The sequence below is a fragment of the Python bivittatus genome, unplaced genomic scaffold (assembly GCF_059951505.1).
Source record: "Python bivittatus isolate LINGU-HERP-01145 unplaced genomic scaffold, Pbiv_v1 ctg000980_np1212, whole genome shotgun sequence".
Taxonomy (NCBI): Eukaryota; Metazoa; Chordata; class Lepidosauria; order Squamata; family Pythonidae; genus Python; species Python bivittatus.
In genome coordinates this window covers 20,085,079-20,100,906 of record NW_028277125.1, presented here as the reverse complement: position 1 = coordinate 20,100,906, position 15,828 = coordinate 20,085,079, and the positions used below count along the sequence as shown (strand labels likewise).

General features: G+C 38.8%; 2 protein-coding genes across 6 annotated transcripts in view; one reads left to right on the top strand and one right to left on the bottom strand.

The window, feature by feature from the left end:
• SCHIP1 (schwannomin interacting protein 1) overlaps positions 1-15,828 on the top strand; it is a 142,410-nt gene that overhangs the window by 53,530 nt on the left and 73,052 nt on the right. Inside the window, exon 1 of one of the 5 annotated variants that reach the window (XM_025169536.2) lies at positions 5,664-5,717. The exons of the other annotated variants lie outside the window; for them this stretch is intronic. Coding sequence (XP_025025304.1) covers positions 5,679-5,717 — 39 coding nt within the window. The 5' untranslated portion in view covers positions 5,664-5,678. Of the gene's footprint in view, positions 1-5,663; positions 5,718-15,828 lie in introns of those variants that run through there. 5 annotated transcript variants of the gene reach the window in all.
• On the bottom strand, positions 6,159-8,868 carry LOC148213554 (uncharacterized). Its single transcript, XM_088132190.1, is given in 2 exon segments — positions 6,159-6,200; positions 8,032-8,868. Coding segments are annotated over 2 exon segments (879 nt in total).

The window sequence follows — 15,828 nt, the reverse complement described above, 5'->3', positions numbered from 1 at the left end:
ACAAGTCTTATTAGACTAGTCTAATTTTTTTCATTGTATCATTCCCTTGATAGATTGTGGGAGTGCTGTAAACAACAAATACTTCAATTTCAGCAAACTATTTCTTATATTAATAACCTAGTTTAGTGTTGGCTGGATGGCTTAACAATTAAATGGATACCTAGCTGACTCAAAAATTGTACTCAAAGGCTGTTCTCAGTAGTTCTTTATCAAATAGGAGAAAAGTATTGAGTGGAATACCACAAATTTAATCCCAAGTCCTCTATTATATTTTTATAAAAGACTTGAATGATGATGTGGAAGCCTACCGGATTCACAGAAGACAAAACATTGAGTGGAATCACTAATAAAGTCAAATTCAAATCAGTCTTCTTTTTAAATATAATTTTATTAGAGTTTACAAATACAAAGATAAAAGACTAAGGAAAATATAAAAAATAGAAGTGTAAAAGGTAGAAAAAAGAAAGGAAAAAGGAAAGGAAAAAGAAGATATATAAAAGATTACTCCCCCCTCCCTCCAGACAAGTATAAACAATTTCAGTAACTTAACACCTTCTCTAGTATTTCAATAAAGTATAAAAAAAGATGTCTTCTTCCCATATCTCATCCCTTATCAATAATCAAATTGTAAAAAACTCATCTTTCAATCTTAATCAGCAAAAGCCTTTTAAGGGCTACCAGAAGTTATAATATATTTTAACTTTTGTAATCCAATTTATCACTTTCTCTAAGAAGTAAAGCAAAAGAAATCTCTTTTCACTTATATACAGATCCTTAAAACCTTGTCATTCAGTCCTGGTTAAAAAAAATTTCCATTAATAGCTAACAGAAACTACAACATATATTTTAATCCTGGTCAAATAAGTTCACTTTGTAAACCTTCTGTTTACTTTTAAAGAGCTTGATCTTTACTCCTGTCAAATAATGTCCCACAAGTTGATTTCTTATCATCTTATCTTTGTCTCCTTTCAGGAACAGCTTCAGTAGTTTCTCTTTGTCTCCTCTCAAAAACAGCTTCATTGGTTTAACACATTCCTTTGGTAAATCCAAGATAAGAAGGCTTTCCAAATCACTCTTATTTATTATTTGAACGTCTCCTTTAATTATGACATCAGCTGGTTTCATTTGTAGATTCATTTTGACATCTTCTTCCATTCCACTCTTATACTCTGGCATTTTTAAATCCATTTTCAGATCACAGCATCTTTTTCGATATCACTTTTATAATCCAGCATTTTTTAAAATCCAAATCCACACTGAAATCAACCTCAGTCTCTATTTTATCCAATAAAATCTGTTGTTCTTCTATATCCTCTATTATAGTATCAGGCAATCTTGTAAGTAATTTCTGAGTACATTGTTCCCAAACAGCCTTAATTTCTTCTATAGTCAAATAGTATTGCTCCATTGTATTAATGGGTCTCTTCTCCCCACAGGAAATATTCTTTCAAGTCCATCTAGCCCCTTATCTTTCCAAAATCCGCATTCTAGTCTTGCTTTTGCTGCTTTCCAAAAAGTAAATCTTTTCTTTTTAATCCTTATATGAAGCTTCTTTCATCCAGGGTAGAAGGAGATTATCCCAGTGTAATAAAACTTGCCCTTCAGAAAGTTCCTAATTTCTAAAAAATCAGTAAAAAGCAGCTTCTTAAAGTAATTAAGAGGGGAAGTAGGCGAATCCAGTATCTCTTTGAAAGGCGCCAAACCATGGCTTAGGCAGGATGGTTTTCCCTCGGCTCCAAGAACTCTCAGACCTGCTGGAGATCACTATTTTATGATCGCTTCACAGGGAGATTCTGTATGGAGCAAACTTGTGGGTGATCCTTGTCCTCTCCTTGATCCAGAGAGTTGTTCCATTCACTGGCTCCTCTTTCTGCCATAGCCGTCATCTCCACAGAGGAGGAGCCATGTTCAGTCTGCTATTGCTGTCCCCAGAAGTCCTCACAAATTCAAATCAGTCTTGAAAGGAAATAAAAATGGGCTGAAAATAATGAAATATAACAATATTTGTAAAAAAAAACCTTGTTAAAGTAGTTGATTGCTGATTCAACTCCTGTGGGCGGCCTTATTGAAACAGATACAGTCCACTTTCTTGAAATGTATCCTGGGGATGGACAAGTCTACAGCAATTCCAGCAGTAAGGGCAGAGTTGGGTATACTCCTATGCAAAGCCATCTATTAATTGAAGTATTCAACTATTGACTGAAGATCTTATCTATGGACCCAGATAGATTACCTAAGCTTTGTTTTGAAAAGCAGTTGCATGAGTCCTTGCACTTGGGCTGCCCAATTTTCAAATGCCATCTCACAATATGGATTCTCTATCCAATACCCAGTCCAGTCAGATCTGAAGGCCAAGAAAAGTTTCAAATAAAGGGTCATGGATGTGGCTGCCTAAGATGATACTGCATCCCTTAAACATTTTAAGTCTTTGAAGTGACTGGCTCAATACAAATCTGCTTCCCAGTTAAAGTATTTAACAACTTGTATGCCTCAACATTTTAGAAGAGTTTTTTCTAGAGCTGGTTTTGAACAGCTCGATTCCATGGTAAGGTATAGGAGGTTTAAGGGAGTTCCTTTTGAAGAAAGACTGTGTATCTGTGGTGCACCAGCTGTTGAAGACATTGCACATATCCTCTTTTATTGCAAACTATATTCTACAGAAAGGACTGCTTACTTAGATTCTTCTTTAAAAACTAAGAAAATACTAGGGCACCCAGGAAAACCTGTCTTACTTTTTTCAGGGAACAAACCTGCATATCACTAATAAGACTGCAGTTTTTATATCAAAGGCCATTCCGAAGAGGGCAAACTATCTAGATCAGACTGAGGTTAACTGTAGGGGTGATGACTTATTATGAATATGTCCTACTGTTTTCTTTGTACTGTATTTATTTGTATACTTGTATCCGTTTTATATGTTCAATATGGTCAGATGACTAAATAAAGTTTCTATTCTATAGCTACTAAATCACAGGAAGCAATAGTTAAACTTTTTATTGGGCCTCATCTAAAGTATTGTCTCCAGTGCTGGGCCTATGATTTAAGGAGGATTTAGATATATCAGAACAGGTTCAGAAAAGTGCAATACAGTTGATTAGGGCACTAGAAACAAGTCTTGTGAAGAGTGATTGAGGAGATTGGGGCTGCGGGGTGTGGGAACATGATGGCAGCCTTCAAATATCTGAAGGGATTTCATACAGAAGTAGGTCAGGAGTTGTTCCTCATCAGCCAGAGTACAACATACAAAAGAATTATTTAAGTTACAGGGAGGCAGGTTCCAACTGATTGTTCAGTAGGAACAATTCAACAAGTGGGTTCCCCTTCACTGGATATATTCAAGCAGTAGCTGCATAACTATTGGGTGTGCATTGAGCAGGCAGTTGGGCTCAGTGACCTAGGTGACCCCTTCCAGTTCTATGATTGATAGGGCAGTCACTTCTTGCATATTTATGGCACTTATCTCAAGCCTAACCTTTGAAAAGAAACTTTATTTCTAACATTTCATGGGAACAAAATGTAAACTAACAGCATTCAGTGGCAGAAAACTACTACCATTATTTCTTTTTTACAGCCAAGTCCAGGTTTTAGCTTATATTACACAGAATAGCAAATGTGTCATTGCATGATTTATTATGCTTAGCAGTGGATGTAATAAGATCCTTTTTATGAATAGGAAATAGCCCTGTTATATTCTCAACATCGATAATATTTTTTTACAAAATCAACATTAGCTTTAATAGGTTTAGTTTCAGTCTTCTCATCGTACCTCCGTGGAGCAGTTATCATTTTCACAGAATATCAAGTCTATTGATTATATGTTGAGTGAATTACAGAGACTTTTTCCAGGAGGTAGTGAATCTAGTTATATGTTCTTTCTGGTAACCATATGTTTGGCTAGAAGTGGTAGTTGTCCAGATCTTGTGGCTAGCCATGGCTCTATAATATCTAATTGGTCAAGTGTATAGAGGTGTATGCCATGCAGTCCAGTGGGACCTCACAATTTCTCATTTTATGTGAAAAAATGTTAGAATTGCACCAGAGATCCTTCTAGTTCATTGTTATGCTTTTCCACAGCTGTCAATCAGCAATCTGGATCTATCTATCTATCTATCTATCTATCTATCTATCTATCTATCTATCTATCTAATTATCTAATTTATGTGGCTGCCCATCTCACAAGTGACTCTGGGTGGTGTACAACAATCAAATAAAACAGCAAATATATAAAACAATCATTATACCAATGTAAAACAATCATTATTAAAAATTAAAATAGTATTAAAAATTAAAATATACACGGTTTTACTTCATCTGGCTCTTGTGGTCCAAGCTATTCTTAACCGTTTTTTCCAGCACCACAATTAAAAGTCTTGCTTCTTTGTTTTTGTTCAGCCTTGCTGATGGTCTAACAACAGCTATATGTTACAACCAGAAAAGCCATGGCCTTGCCACCTTTGTTGTCAATGTGATGTCCCTGCACTTTAATATTGCTCTGTGTTGTCATGGATAATAGCTAATCTGAGCCTGCCATGAATAAGTTGAATTATCCAGGCCATTTTTATCATGAATAAAAGTGTACAAAGAAGTACATTTTCATTGGTCCTTCCGTGTGAAAATAACCCAGGAAAGAGGAGATTCTCTTTAATGTCTCATTTCCAGTATCTCCATCTTTTCTCTTTAAGATATGTTCACATTTTATTATCATAATAGAAATTATTAGAAGTATTTCTATAGAAACATGCTTTCTATTTTATTTTTAAAAATTCCATGTAAACTTGAGAACTTTGCAAGGAGACTAGTTGGGGGACAGTGCACTGGATTTCATACAAAAACTGAACGTTGGATGGAAATAAAAATACTTTCTTGTAAGTTTGATGTAGAGGAAATCAAAACAAAACCCCAACTGCCCTTAATGGGAGCTGATTTTTTTTCTTTCTCTTAAATAAAAGGCCACCCAAATAGTTGTTTCTAAGACAAATCCTGGCTCCTGATGGATGCCATTTATTGTCCTTACTTTGCCAGATCTTTCTGTCCTCTTGTATTCCTCAGGTGTTTCAGGCTGGTAAGATTCAGAGCAAGGACAACTGGATACTTTGCCAACTTCCTCACAGTAGTACTTATTCCTAGATGATATGTTCTACTTGAGGGCCATTGCTATACATTTTGACAGCCCAACATAATGCCTGTAAATTTATTTTATTTTTTTAAAACTGAACCTTTAATCCACTTTTTTAATGAGCTGAAATGAGCACTAAAAGTAAAATGACTCCTTTCCCCACTCCTACTGCTGCTACAGTTAAGATTTTTCTCCTGAATGTCAGCACAAAGGAATGTTGCTATTAGTCTAAGAGTACACATCTGATTTGATGGTACTTGTTTATAGTAGATGCTGATGTACTTTGGCCAGTTTTCACCCAGTTCAAAGGTTGAATGAAGCTGGCAAGGTTCTGGTTTTCTTAAGGTGAATATTTCTGGAAACTACTTATAGGTTGCATACCATTTAGATTTGTGTATAATAATTTATGTGACCTAGGCATTCATCATAAAATTTTGGCTCCTATAATTACAGACAGCATTTTGCTATCAATAACTGTGGAGTTCCATAATACCTAAACATATATAAATTGGTAAGCATGACTACATAAGGATATTTTACCAATATCATTCTACTCTGCAATATGGCAGCAAATGAGTTGATTGCATTTCATCTTCGTTGGGTAAGTGACAATTTAATATAGCATATAGTGAAACATTATGTATAGAAGAATGACTTGACAAGATTATTTGAGTTGCATCTACACTAAAAGTCTTAAATATGTTTTGGTAAAGATAAATTGTTATGCTCATTGCTAAAATAACTGATGAAAAGGTGGCTCTGTATTACAGGTAGTCCCCAGTTTAAGAACGAGTTCTGTTCCCAAGGTCTGTCCTTAAATTGAATTTCTATGTAAGTCAGAACAGCATTATTGTATAATGCTGCATAAGCAGTTTTGTGTAATGAACTCAAACCATTGTGTATTTAACTTGAATCATTATGTATTTAACTCGAATTACGCTACAGTAGGCTCCATTCTTAACTATGGGTTGTCTGTAACCCAGGCGTTCTTAACCCGCGGACTACCTATACATTAAAAATTTAATATTTTTGTAAGTATTGTTCATTCTACTTCCTGGAAGCAGTGATAGGTACTGCTTGCATCCTGTATAAGGTGAAATAAAAGTTTCTATTTAGCATTAATAATTTTGTATTGCACCCTTGCCTCTCTGGGTTGAGGAAATTACATATAAAGAAGTGAATTTATTCAAGCCTGAATTTAAATGTGATTCAAACTCCTATTTATTTATTCAAATTATATTCTGTTTTTGTACCCTGTGTAAGGAATCAAAAATTGTGATACAGCATAATCAGTATACTTTATAATGTAAGATAATACAGACATCATCTACTTCTCCAATCTGGATAAATAAGCATCAGCTGTATTGTTGAAAGAATTTGCCAACATATTTAGAGAGTAGATATTTGGGACATACCACTTGCTCAGTCTTGATTACTAAAGTCTATCTGGCACTGGTTAAGTATAACATCTGTTGGGAATAAATCTCTGAATCATAGGTTGCTTTCTGAATAAACAAATTATTAAAGTCCTCCTATACCTAGAGTAATTAAAAATGATAGACCAATTTCAAATGAATGGCACAATCACTCTAAAAATTCTTACATGAAATGGGTTTTCTGGATCCATATTGTTTTTATACTGTTTGTTTGTTCGCTTATCATATTTATATAGCCGCCCATCTCACACAAGGTGTCTCTGGGCGGCATACAACAAATAAAAAAATAAATACATAAAAACAACTGCGTATAAAAAACTGTAAAAACACACAAAACAGGAGGGGCTAAAATTAATAAGGGAGCCATCGTAAAATCTCCCCAGTCCCCTAGGAGCCCCAGGCCTGATCACATAGCTAGGTCTTAAGGGACTTATGGAATGTTAAGAGGGATGGAGCTTCTGGGGGAGAAGATTCCACAAGGCGGGTGCCATGGCAGAGAAGGCCCACCTCCTGGGACCCGCCAAATGTAATTCTCTAGCAGACAGGATCCGTAGCATGGCTTCTCTGCCAGATCAGATGGGACGGGCAGATGTAATCGGGGAGAGGTGGTCCCTCAGGTAACCCAGCCCCATGCCTTGAAGGGCTTTAAAGGTCAAAACCAGCACCTTGAATTGGACCTGGAAGCAAACTGGCAACCAGTGCAGCTCACAAAGCAGAGGTGTAATGTGTACTGCCCTAGGGGCACACATAACTGCCTGTACCACTGCATTTTGTACCACTTGAAGCTTCTGGATACTTTTCAAGGGCAGCCCCATGTAGTGACAGTGATTAGGTCCCTCTGATCTAGGAATGGGTGCAACTGGCGCACAACACAAAGCTGTGCAAAGGCCCTCCTAGCCACGACCGCCACCTGCTCTTTGAGCAGGAGTTGTGAGTCCAGGAGACCCCCAGATTGCGCACTGGGTCTGTCTGGGGCAATGCAACCCCATTCTGTACCAAAGATGGCATAACTCTAGCACCAGAAAGCCCCAAAACCCACAGCCATTCAGTCTTGCCAGGGTTCAGTTGAAGCCTCTTGTTCCCCATCCAGACCCGCACAGCCTCCAGGCACCAGCATAAGACATTCACAGCATTGCTTAATTCGCCAGGGGCAGAGATGTATAATTGGGTATCATCAGCATACTGATGATACGTCACCCCATGGTGACAGATGAGCTCACCCAGCGGCCTCATGTAGATGTTAAATAGGAGTGGGGAGACCACCGAACCCTGCGGCATCCCACATAACAGGGGCTGAGGGCGGGATCTCTCCTCCCCAACCACCACCGACTGGAACTGGTCCTGGAGGAAGGAGGTGAACCAGCACAACACAGTGCCGCCCAACCCCAATCCTCTGAGCCGATCCAGAAGGATACCATAGTCGATGGTATTGAAAGCCACTGAGAGGTCAAGTAGGGCAAGGACAGATGCAGAACCTACATCCCACCCTCGCCAGAGATCATCCAAAAGCATGACCAATGCTGTTTCCATCCCATACGCAGGCCTGAATCCCAACTGAAAGGGATCCAGATAATCCGCTTCATCCAAGGTCCTCTGAAGCTGTTGTGCAACTACCTTCTCAATCACCTTCCCCAAAAAGGGGAGGTTAGATACTGGATGAAAATTGTCCAGTATAGTGAGGTTTAGCAATGACCTCTTGAGGAGGGGGCGAACCAAGGCCTCCTTAAGAGGTGAGGGAACAACCTCCTCACTCAAAGATGCATTAACCATCGCTACAACCCACTCGCACAACACCCCCCCGGCTGCTTTCCCCAGCCAGGAGGGGCATGGATCTAAAGAGTAGGTGGCTGAGCTCACAGCTCCAAGGACCCTGTCCACTTCCTCAGGTCCAACAGGTTCAAACCATTCCCAGATAACAGGGTGAGACTCCTCCCTAGGCACCTCCAGTGGATCTGCAGTAAAGCCAGCATCCAACTGAGAATGAATCCAAGCAATTTTGTCTGACAGATGCTGAGAAAATTCCTCCGCACGTCCCTGCAGAAGGTTCTCTGAGCCATTCTTACCCAGGAGGGCTCATGTCACCTAAAACAGGGCTGCGGGGCAGCTATCTCCGGATGCAATAAGAGCTGAGGAGTAATGACGCTTCGCTGCCCTTATCGCCACTAAGTAGGCATGAATAGCCACCCGTGTTTGGTCAAGTTCGTCCCTTGTCGAGCGACAGTGATGCTCTAGACGTCTCTTTTCTCGCTTCCTCTCCCTTAGCTCTTTTGTAAACCATGGAGAGTGCCAGGATCCCTGAGGGGAGAGAGGTCGCATGGGTGTGATCCCATCCAAAGCCTCAGCTACCCCTTAATTCCAAGTGGCTACCAAGGCTTCAGATGGACCATGCAGCAGACCAACAGGAACAACCCCCAGCTCCCTCTGGAACCCATCTGGGTCCATTAGTCACCGGGACCAGAACAATCTAATAGGTCCAGTCTCCCTGCAGTGGATAGTGGTGCTAGGGAATCCCATTGTGATGAGGGCATGATCTGACCATGACAAGGGGGACACCAAAAGCTCCCCCAGTTTCAGATCACATAGCCACTGCTCTGACAGGATCACTAGATCCGGTGTATGACTGCTGTTCCGTGTCAGGCTCTGGATGATTTGGGATACTATATTTTGGGATACTATATTGTGAGTTGCCCAGAGTTGCTCTGGAGGTAGGTAATGCCGAATCAAATAAATAAAGAATAACAATGATTGCCTTAATCTATGGTCTTTATCTAGAGATAGATGGTTGAAGTATAATTCGACTTATTCTCCTGAACTTTTCAACACTATTTAATAGAGTTGACCATTAATTCCTTTTCAACTGGCTGAATGGGAGTATCAGATATGACTTCATATGGTTTCACCCTAGGTGATCATTTGAAACTAGAGAACAGCACTTAGGGAACTAAAATCTATTTTTGCTAGTCATTGTCTGGTAACTTCTATACGGTTCCATTTTGTCTTTCTTCTTTAATGAATTTTTGTATATGTGTATGAATTATTTATCAACTGGCGTGAAGGATTTTCATAATGCTTTTTAGTGCTGAAGTTTAAAATGTAAACTTTATTTTTTTACACCTGATTTTACTTTTGTTTGTTTTTTATTAATTGTTTATTCATAATTTGGATGTCCTCCTGGACTCTCAGCTCCTGGAAGTCATGGTCAGGAGGGCTTTGAAAAGCTTAAGCTGATGTGCCAATTGCAGCTGGCTCATTAAACCCTGGTGTACTAACTCATGTTCTCATCCCAACATGTTTAGGTTACTGTAACAGTCTACATGGGTCTGGGCCTGAAGATATTCTGAAAATTGTTGATACCAAATGTGGCTAGGACATTAGCAGTAGAGAACCATTGTTGCAATATAACACTAATTATCAGGTGACTGCATTGGCTACCAATAGATTTTTTAGTCCAATTCAAAATGCGATTTTGACCTATGCAGTGCTGTATAGCTTAGCTCCAGGATACCTTGGGGACCATCATTTCTAGGAGGAATCTGCCCAGCCCATGCAGGCAAGCAGAGAGGGGATGTTATATTCCCATTCCCACATGTCCCACATGTCAAAGGGACACAGATCTGAAGGGAATCTTTCTCTATAGAGACTCCTTCACTATGGAGCAACTTTGAGATGCACTAAGCTCCCTTCTGCAGAACCAGAAGTTGATTTTATTTCAGCAATTATTAGTTTTTACCATTGCTGTTATGTTTATATAGTATTTGGGCTGCCATTTTTATGGGGTTGATGTCAAATTTATATTTATTTCATGTTTAATTGTATTGCAAGTCAGCTGAAGTTATGGAACTGGATGGTACAGAGATTCATGTAATAATCTTAAAATAAATATTAAGATCCTCACTTTCTTCTAGGAGCTCAAGATGGGTTACATGGCAGCTCATTTCAAGATAACCCTTCAGAACAACCCTGTGATGTAGCTTGGACTGGATTATAAGTCCAATCAGCAAATTTCCATGGCTGAGGATAGACTTGAACTTGGGGCTCCCCAGTCTGGTTCAACATCTTGATCACTATATCTTTATACTACTTTGGGAAGTAAATCCAACCCCAGGCCCATTTGATAGACGAAAAATAGAGAAAAGGATAGGAGAAGACAAACTTAAAAGGAATAATGAATAAATATAGCTATTGTTGGAAGTAAACCTCAAAAGACTGAGCATGGGGAATGTAGTTTTTCAAGTCAGATTTGGGGAGACAAGAAGTAGAATAATATACAATGCTCTGCATGAGAGTTCTAGATATGTTTCATCCTGCTTTTGATCAATATCTTCCATATACAGTGGTACCTCGGTTCACGAACTTAATTCGTTCCGCGACTCTGGTCAGAAACTGAATTGGTCGTGAACCGAATCAAATTTTCCCATAAGGTTCAATGTAAATATGGTTAATCCGTTCTGACCCCTCCAAATTTGGTCGCCAACCAATTTTTGATCGCGTCCCGAATCAAATTTCCCCATAAGGTTCAATGTAATTACGGTTAATCCGTTCTGAACCATATGTTGTTGTTTTTTTAAACCGCAAAAATATGACACAAAGTACAGTACGAAGAGAGAGAAAGCTAACCTTGCTCAACGCGACTTCTGGCGTGGAGGACAGGAAGGCAGGTGGGGAGGCGGTTACTGCTTGGAGGGAGAGTCCCCCTCCCTACAGGAAGCCGCGACCACGTGTCATGGGAGGGAAAATGGCCGTGGATCCTGTTCGTCACCCGATCCGGCATTCACGAACGGAGGCAAAATTTTGCAAACAGAGCTGTTCGTGAACCGAATTGTTCATGAACAGAAGCGTTCGTGAACTGAGGTACCACTCTAAGTGCAGAAATAAACTATTTTTACAAAATGTTACTTCTTAGCCTTTGATACATTTCACTGCTGATTCATACTGCAACTGTTGAAAGATCCTCTGTATCGTTAATACAGTTTTTAAGCAGATAATGATGTTTATCTTGCTAATTTTTGTCATGCTCAGCTTAGTATCTTGTTTTTCCTTTTTTTTTTCCTCTTCCCCTCCCTGCCATTCACAGCTGTTATGAGCAATCATACAGTCAACATGCAATTTGAGTGGGTGGATGGATGAAATTGAGGTTCCAGAATTTTGCACAACATGAAAATAAGTGCAATACAAGCGTGCATGTTCAGTTGTGGAAGACGTAGAATCAATTACTGTTGAATGTTAAAACAAAAGTTGCTTCTGTTTTGTATTCTTAGTCAAAAGGATTGTCCCCACTCAATTAAAAAAAAAAAAAAAAGTAAGGGAGGTAAAATATTGGCCATTCACTATACAAAAAGGTGTCATCTGAAGGCTCTGTAAACTTGCCACCATTAACCATCTGCTTTGCACATTAAAAGTCCAAGTGGACAAAGCCTAACATGATTAGGATTTATAGTGCTTTCCACCAGCATCTGCAGTGTAAAACTATTGTTTTTATGGTGATACGAAACATTTGGTACAAAAGCAAAGTAGTAACTTTTAGTCTTGCAGCAGTGTTATAATGTGCACAACACCTGCCATAATACAAAACCTCACAGCCCTTTAAACAATCATTTGTAAACTGGGGGAAGTTTAATGAAAATGTAGTCTCAGTGAAGCATGAAGCTTTTTCTGTGTGTAGCAATCAACATTGAAATGCCAGGCTGCTCTTGTACTGGGAGTAATTGCATGTCCAGAGCAAACAGGTTAACTGCTGCTGACAAAGCTCATAAATAATAAATACAATTCACCATGCCCCAAGTCCGTAAGGTGCCTAACACAAAGTGATAAAATAAATATTACAGGTAGAAAAGTAGCATGGCCCACCTACAGCTACAGAGGTTTTTTCCCCCCTCTGAATAGTTTCAGCACACATCAAGAGTGAACACATATTTTACATTTTAAATGCCTGAAAGAACCACTCTAGCCCTTGTAGTGTACTTTGGGGTTTTCTCTGCTAGGGTGAATTCTGACAGAAAATCATCCTGTAGGGTTTTTTGCCGGGGGGGGGGGGAGTGCAATTCAGGTGGAATCAGGGGAAGTGAATACAAACTGTGTTGCAAACTATTGGCTAGAACATACAACTTTGCCGGTATGCATTCTTGACCCAAACTTCTGAGCAATTTTGAAATTGTTTTTGATATATGCTATTTATCTTTTCATAACGGATGGGTGTAAATGTCTGTTGTCCAGCAACAAAATATTGTAAGACCACCTGCATACTCTGTGGATAATTGTTCTGCAAATTAAACATTAAAAAAAAAGTGGACATACATTGTCCCCCTCAGTTAATTAATTATCATCATCTGAATGGCTAATTACAGGGAGAAAGAAGAAAAGGAAGAGATATGCTTTTTTAGTGCAATCAAGCTAACACACTTTAAGCCAAGTCAGTGGCTTAAATCAGTGGATTTTTTTTCATTTTCTGGATTGGCGTTATAATAAATTGTCCTGACATTGCATCCTAATGCCATAATTATCATTACCCAATTGTCAAACAAATACTTTTACCATTAAAAATATAGGAAAGACTTGTTAAAGAATAGGATAATTGGATGTATACTTATACTACAATGGAATTATAAAAATCGTTGTATTGGGTTAACTGTCACAGTCCTTTGGTGTTTTGGTGGAAGCCAATGCAGATTGATCACCTTAGGGCAGTGTTGTCCAAACCTGGTCACTTTAAGATGAGTGGACTTCAACTCCCAGAATTCCCCAGCCAGCATGGCTGGCTGGGAAATTCTGGGAGTTGAAGTCCACTCATCTTAAAGTGGCCAAGTTTGGACAACACTGCCTTAGGGCAAAGAAGATCACAGGAGAATATCCCACACCCTGCTCCTACTAATGTCCCTGATAAAGACTTTCTAAAGTATTGGAAAAGGCTTTAAAAGTGTATCCTGTATTTAAAAGGAATAGGGGCTGCTCAGCCCAAATCTTATCTCCTAGCAACAGCGCCCCATATTATACTGGTATTGCCCTTGAATTTCCAATGAGGCTTTTCATGCTGGTTGCATGAGCGGGGATGGCCTACGAAGCTTCTGGAATATTCACACCTATTTTGTTCTTGTTCTGCTTAAGACTAACTCTTGCTTGGTTGCTGAACTTACACCTGAGTTGTGGGAGGATACTTCTATCTGGAAAACAAAAAAATTCTCCCACACAGGAAAACAAGATATTGATTTAGCTTTGTTCCTGGCATGCTTGAATTTATCTATTGGTCAATTCCTTTTTGTGAAACAGCATTGATTCATATCAGTCTCCATTTGCTGTCTGAAGTGGTATGATCCATGCACAGTGAAAGCCACATTTATATCTCAGTGAAAGCTACATTTCTTGGAACGCTTCTGTGTGCTTTTTTCCTGCTAATTTAAGAAATCTATGGAATTGGATATAGGGAAGAAATGATCAAAATAGATGGTGCACCATCAATATTAAGTCTACCATATGGTCATATTTCTCACTTGTTCCATTTCTTCTGATAGCACTTCCTTCACCCATATGTTAATGCTACTTGGTTTATGAACTTAAGAATCAAATAATCTTTTTGCATGCTTGCAAAAAAAAATTGTCTCTAAAGGCACATTCTCTTCTTTTTTTGCATATATTAAACAATATGTAGGGATATACTTAGGATTGTTAAAATAGTCAAGAGCCTCTGGTTAAAGTAGAGGTATTTGAAGACTGAGACTTCAATATCAAGTAAGAGGTTTTTTCCCTACTCCTTTCCTTCATCTGCTTTCTGTAACTATACCTGATAAAAAGATCAATTCCTGAAAACAAGCATTTTTTTTAAATCTCTGAACTGGCCTAATAAAGATAGTGCTCTGACATTGGAATTATTATTATGGCCAATAACTTTCTTTTTTGTGTGATTTGGCAATTACTAACTTAAGGCATTCGAGTGTCAAATTTAGGAGGATTCTACACTAGAATCTACTATAAAACTATTAATTTATTTTCTGGAGATGCATTCCTTCTAACTACTAGGTGAAACTAGCTGGCTTTTAATTGACTTTTTAGCCTAATATATTTCCTAAAATTATCTCTAGACTGAATATGAAAATTGCCTAGTTCCTCTCTAGTTCTGCTTATCAAAGATGCAGATGGATTCTAATAACTATTTGTTTTGTATATAAAATTGGAGAATCAAACCCTTACTTTTCAGTTAATTTTATCTGAAATTATCTTAGCACCAACTAGAGCCTAATTAGTATATTTGTATTCCACCACATCTGCCTTAAACTGGCCAACTTTACAATGTTGACATTTTTTCCCTTCTCCGTCTCTTCTTTGATGAAGTGACCTCAGAAGTTTGCAAAGTTTTTGAGACCTCTGAAGTTGCCTAATAAAGTATTGACCTAATACAGGTTTTGTTTGTTGGTATCATTTAATTATCTGCAGTACTTTTTCTGCCTTTTGCTTGAAGCACTACTTTACAAAATAATGTTTATCTACTGAAAATGGAAAAGTACATGATAGTAGTCTAGCCTAGATACAGCATGATTGTTGTTAGTGCCGTGCCCCACCTCCCGTTACAGGAAAGGTTACATTTGGTATGCTAGCTGAAGCTGGGAAATGGCTGTCTTCACCCTGACTTCAACCTGCTCTTTGAACAGAAGTTGTAAGTCCAGTAGAATCACCAAACTAGAGCTAAAGTTAATATCATTCCAGAATCAGTTCACCTCTGAATCATTTCAGTTTTGGGGGGCTGAACCTCAGCCTGACTTTTTATATCCTGACAGCTTCCTAACACCTGGTCAACACTTCCACCATATATTCCATTAGGATGGTAGTGAAGATATACAGATTGGTGTCATCAGCATATTGACAATATCACTTCCCATGTTGCTAGATTAACTCCCCCAACAATTTCATTTGGCTGTTAATAATACAGGGGAAAAGATCAAGCTATGGAGCACCCCATATTGAGGTGCCAAGGGGCTGCCTTTTCTCCCCCCACACTGAATGAAACTGCCCACTCAGGAGAGAGCAAAACCATTGCAAAACAGTGATCCTATCACTAACAACCCAAGCAAGAAATCCAGAAGGATAACTTGATTAATGTTATCAAAGGATGATCTGTCCTCAGTCTGGCCCTTCGGGCCTTCCAGTAGTGCACCCATAACAACAGTAATTGACTCCATCCACCATACTGCTGGTTGTCCTCTTCTCTTTCCACCTTTCCCAGCATTATAGACTTCTCAAGAGATCTAGGTCTTCACATAATTTTGTCCAAAATATGATAATTTAAGT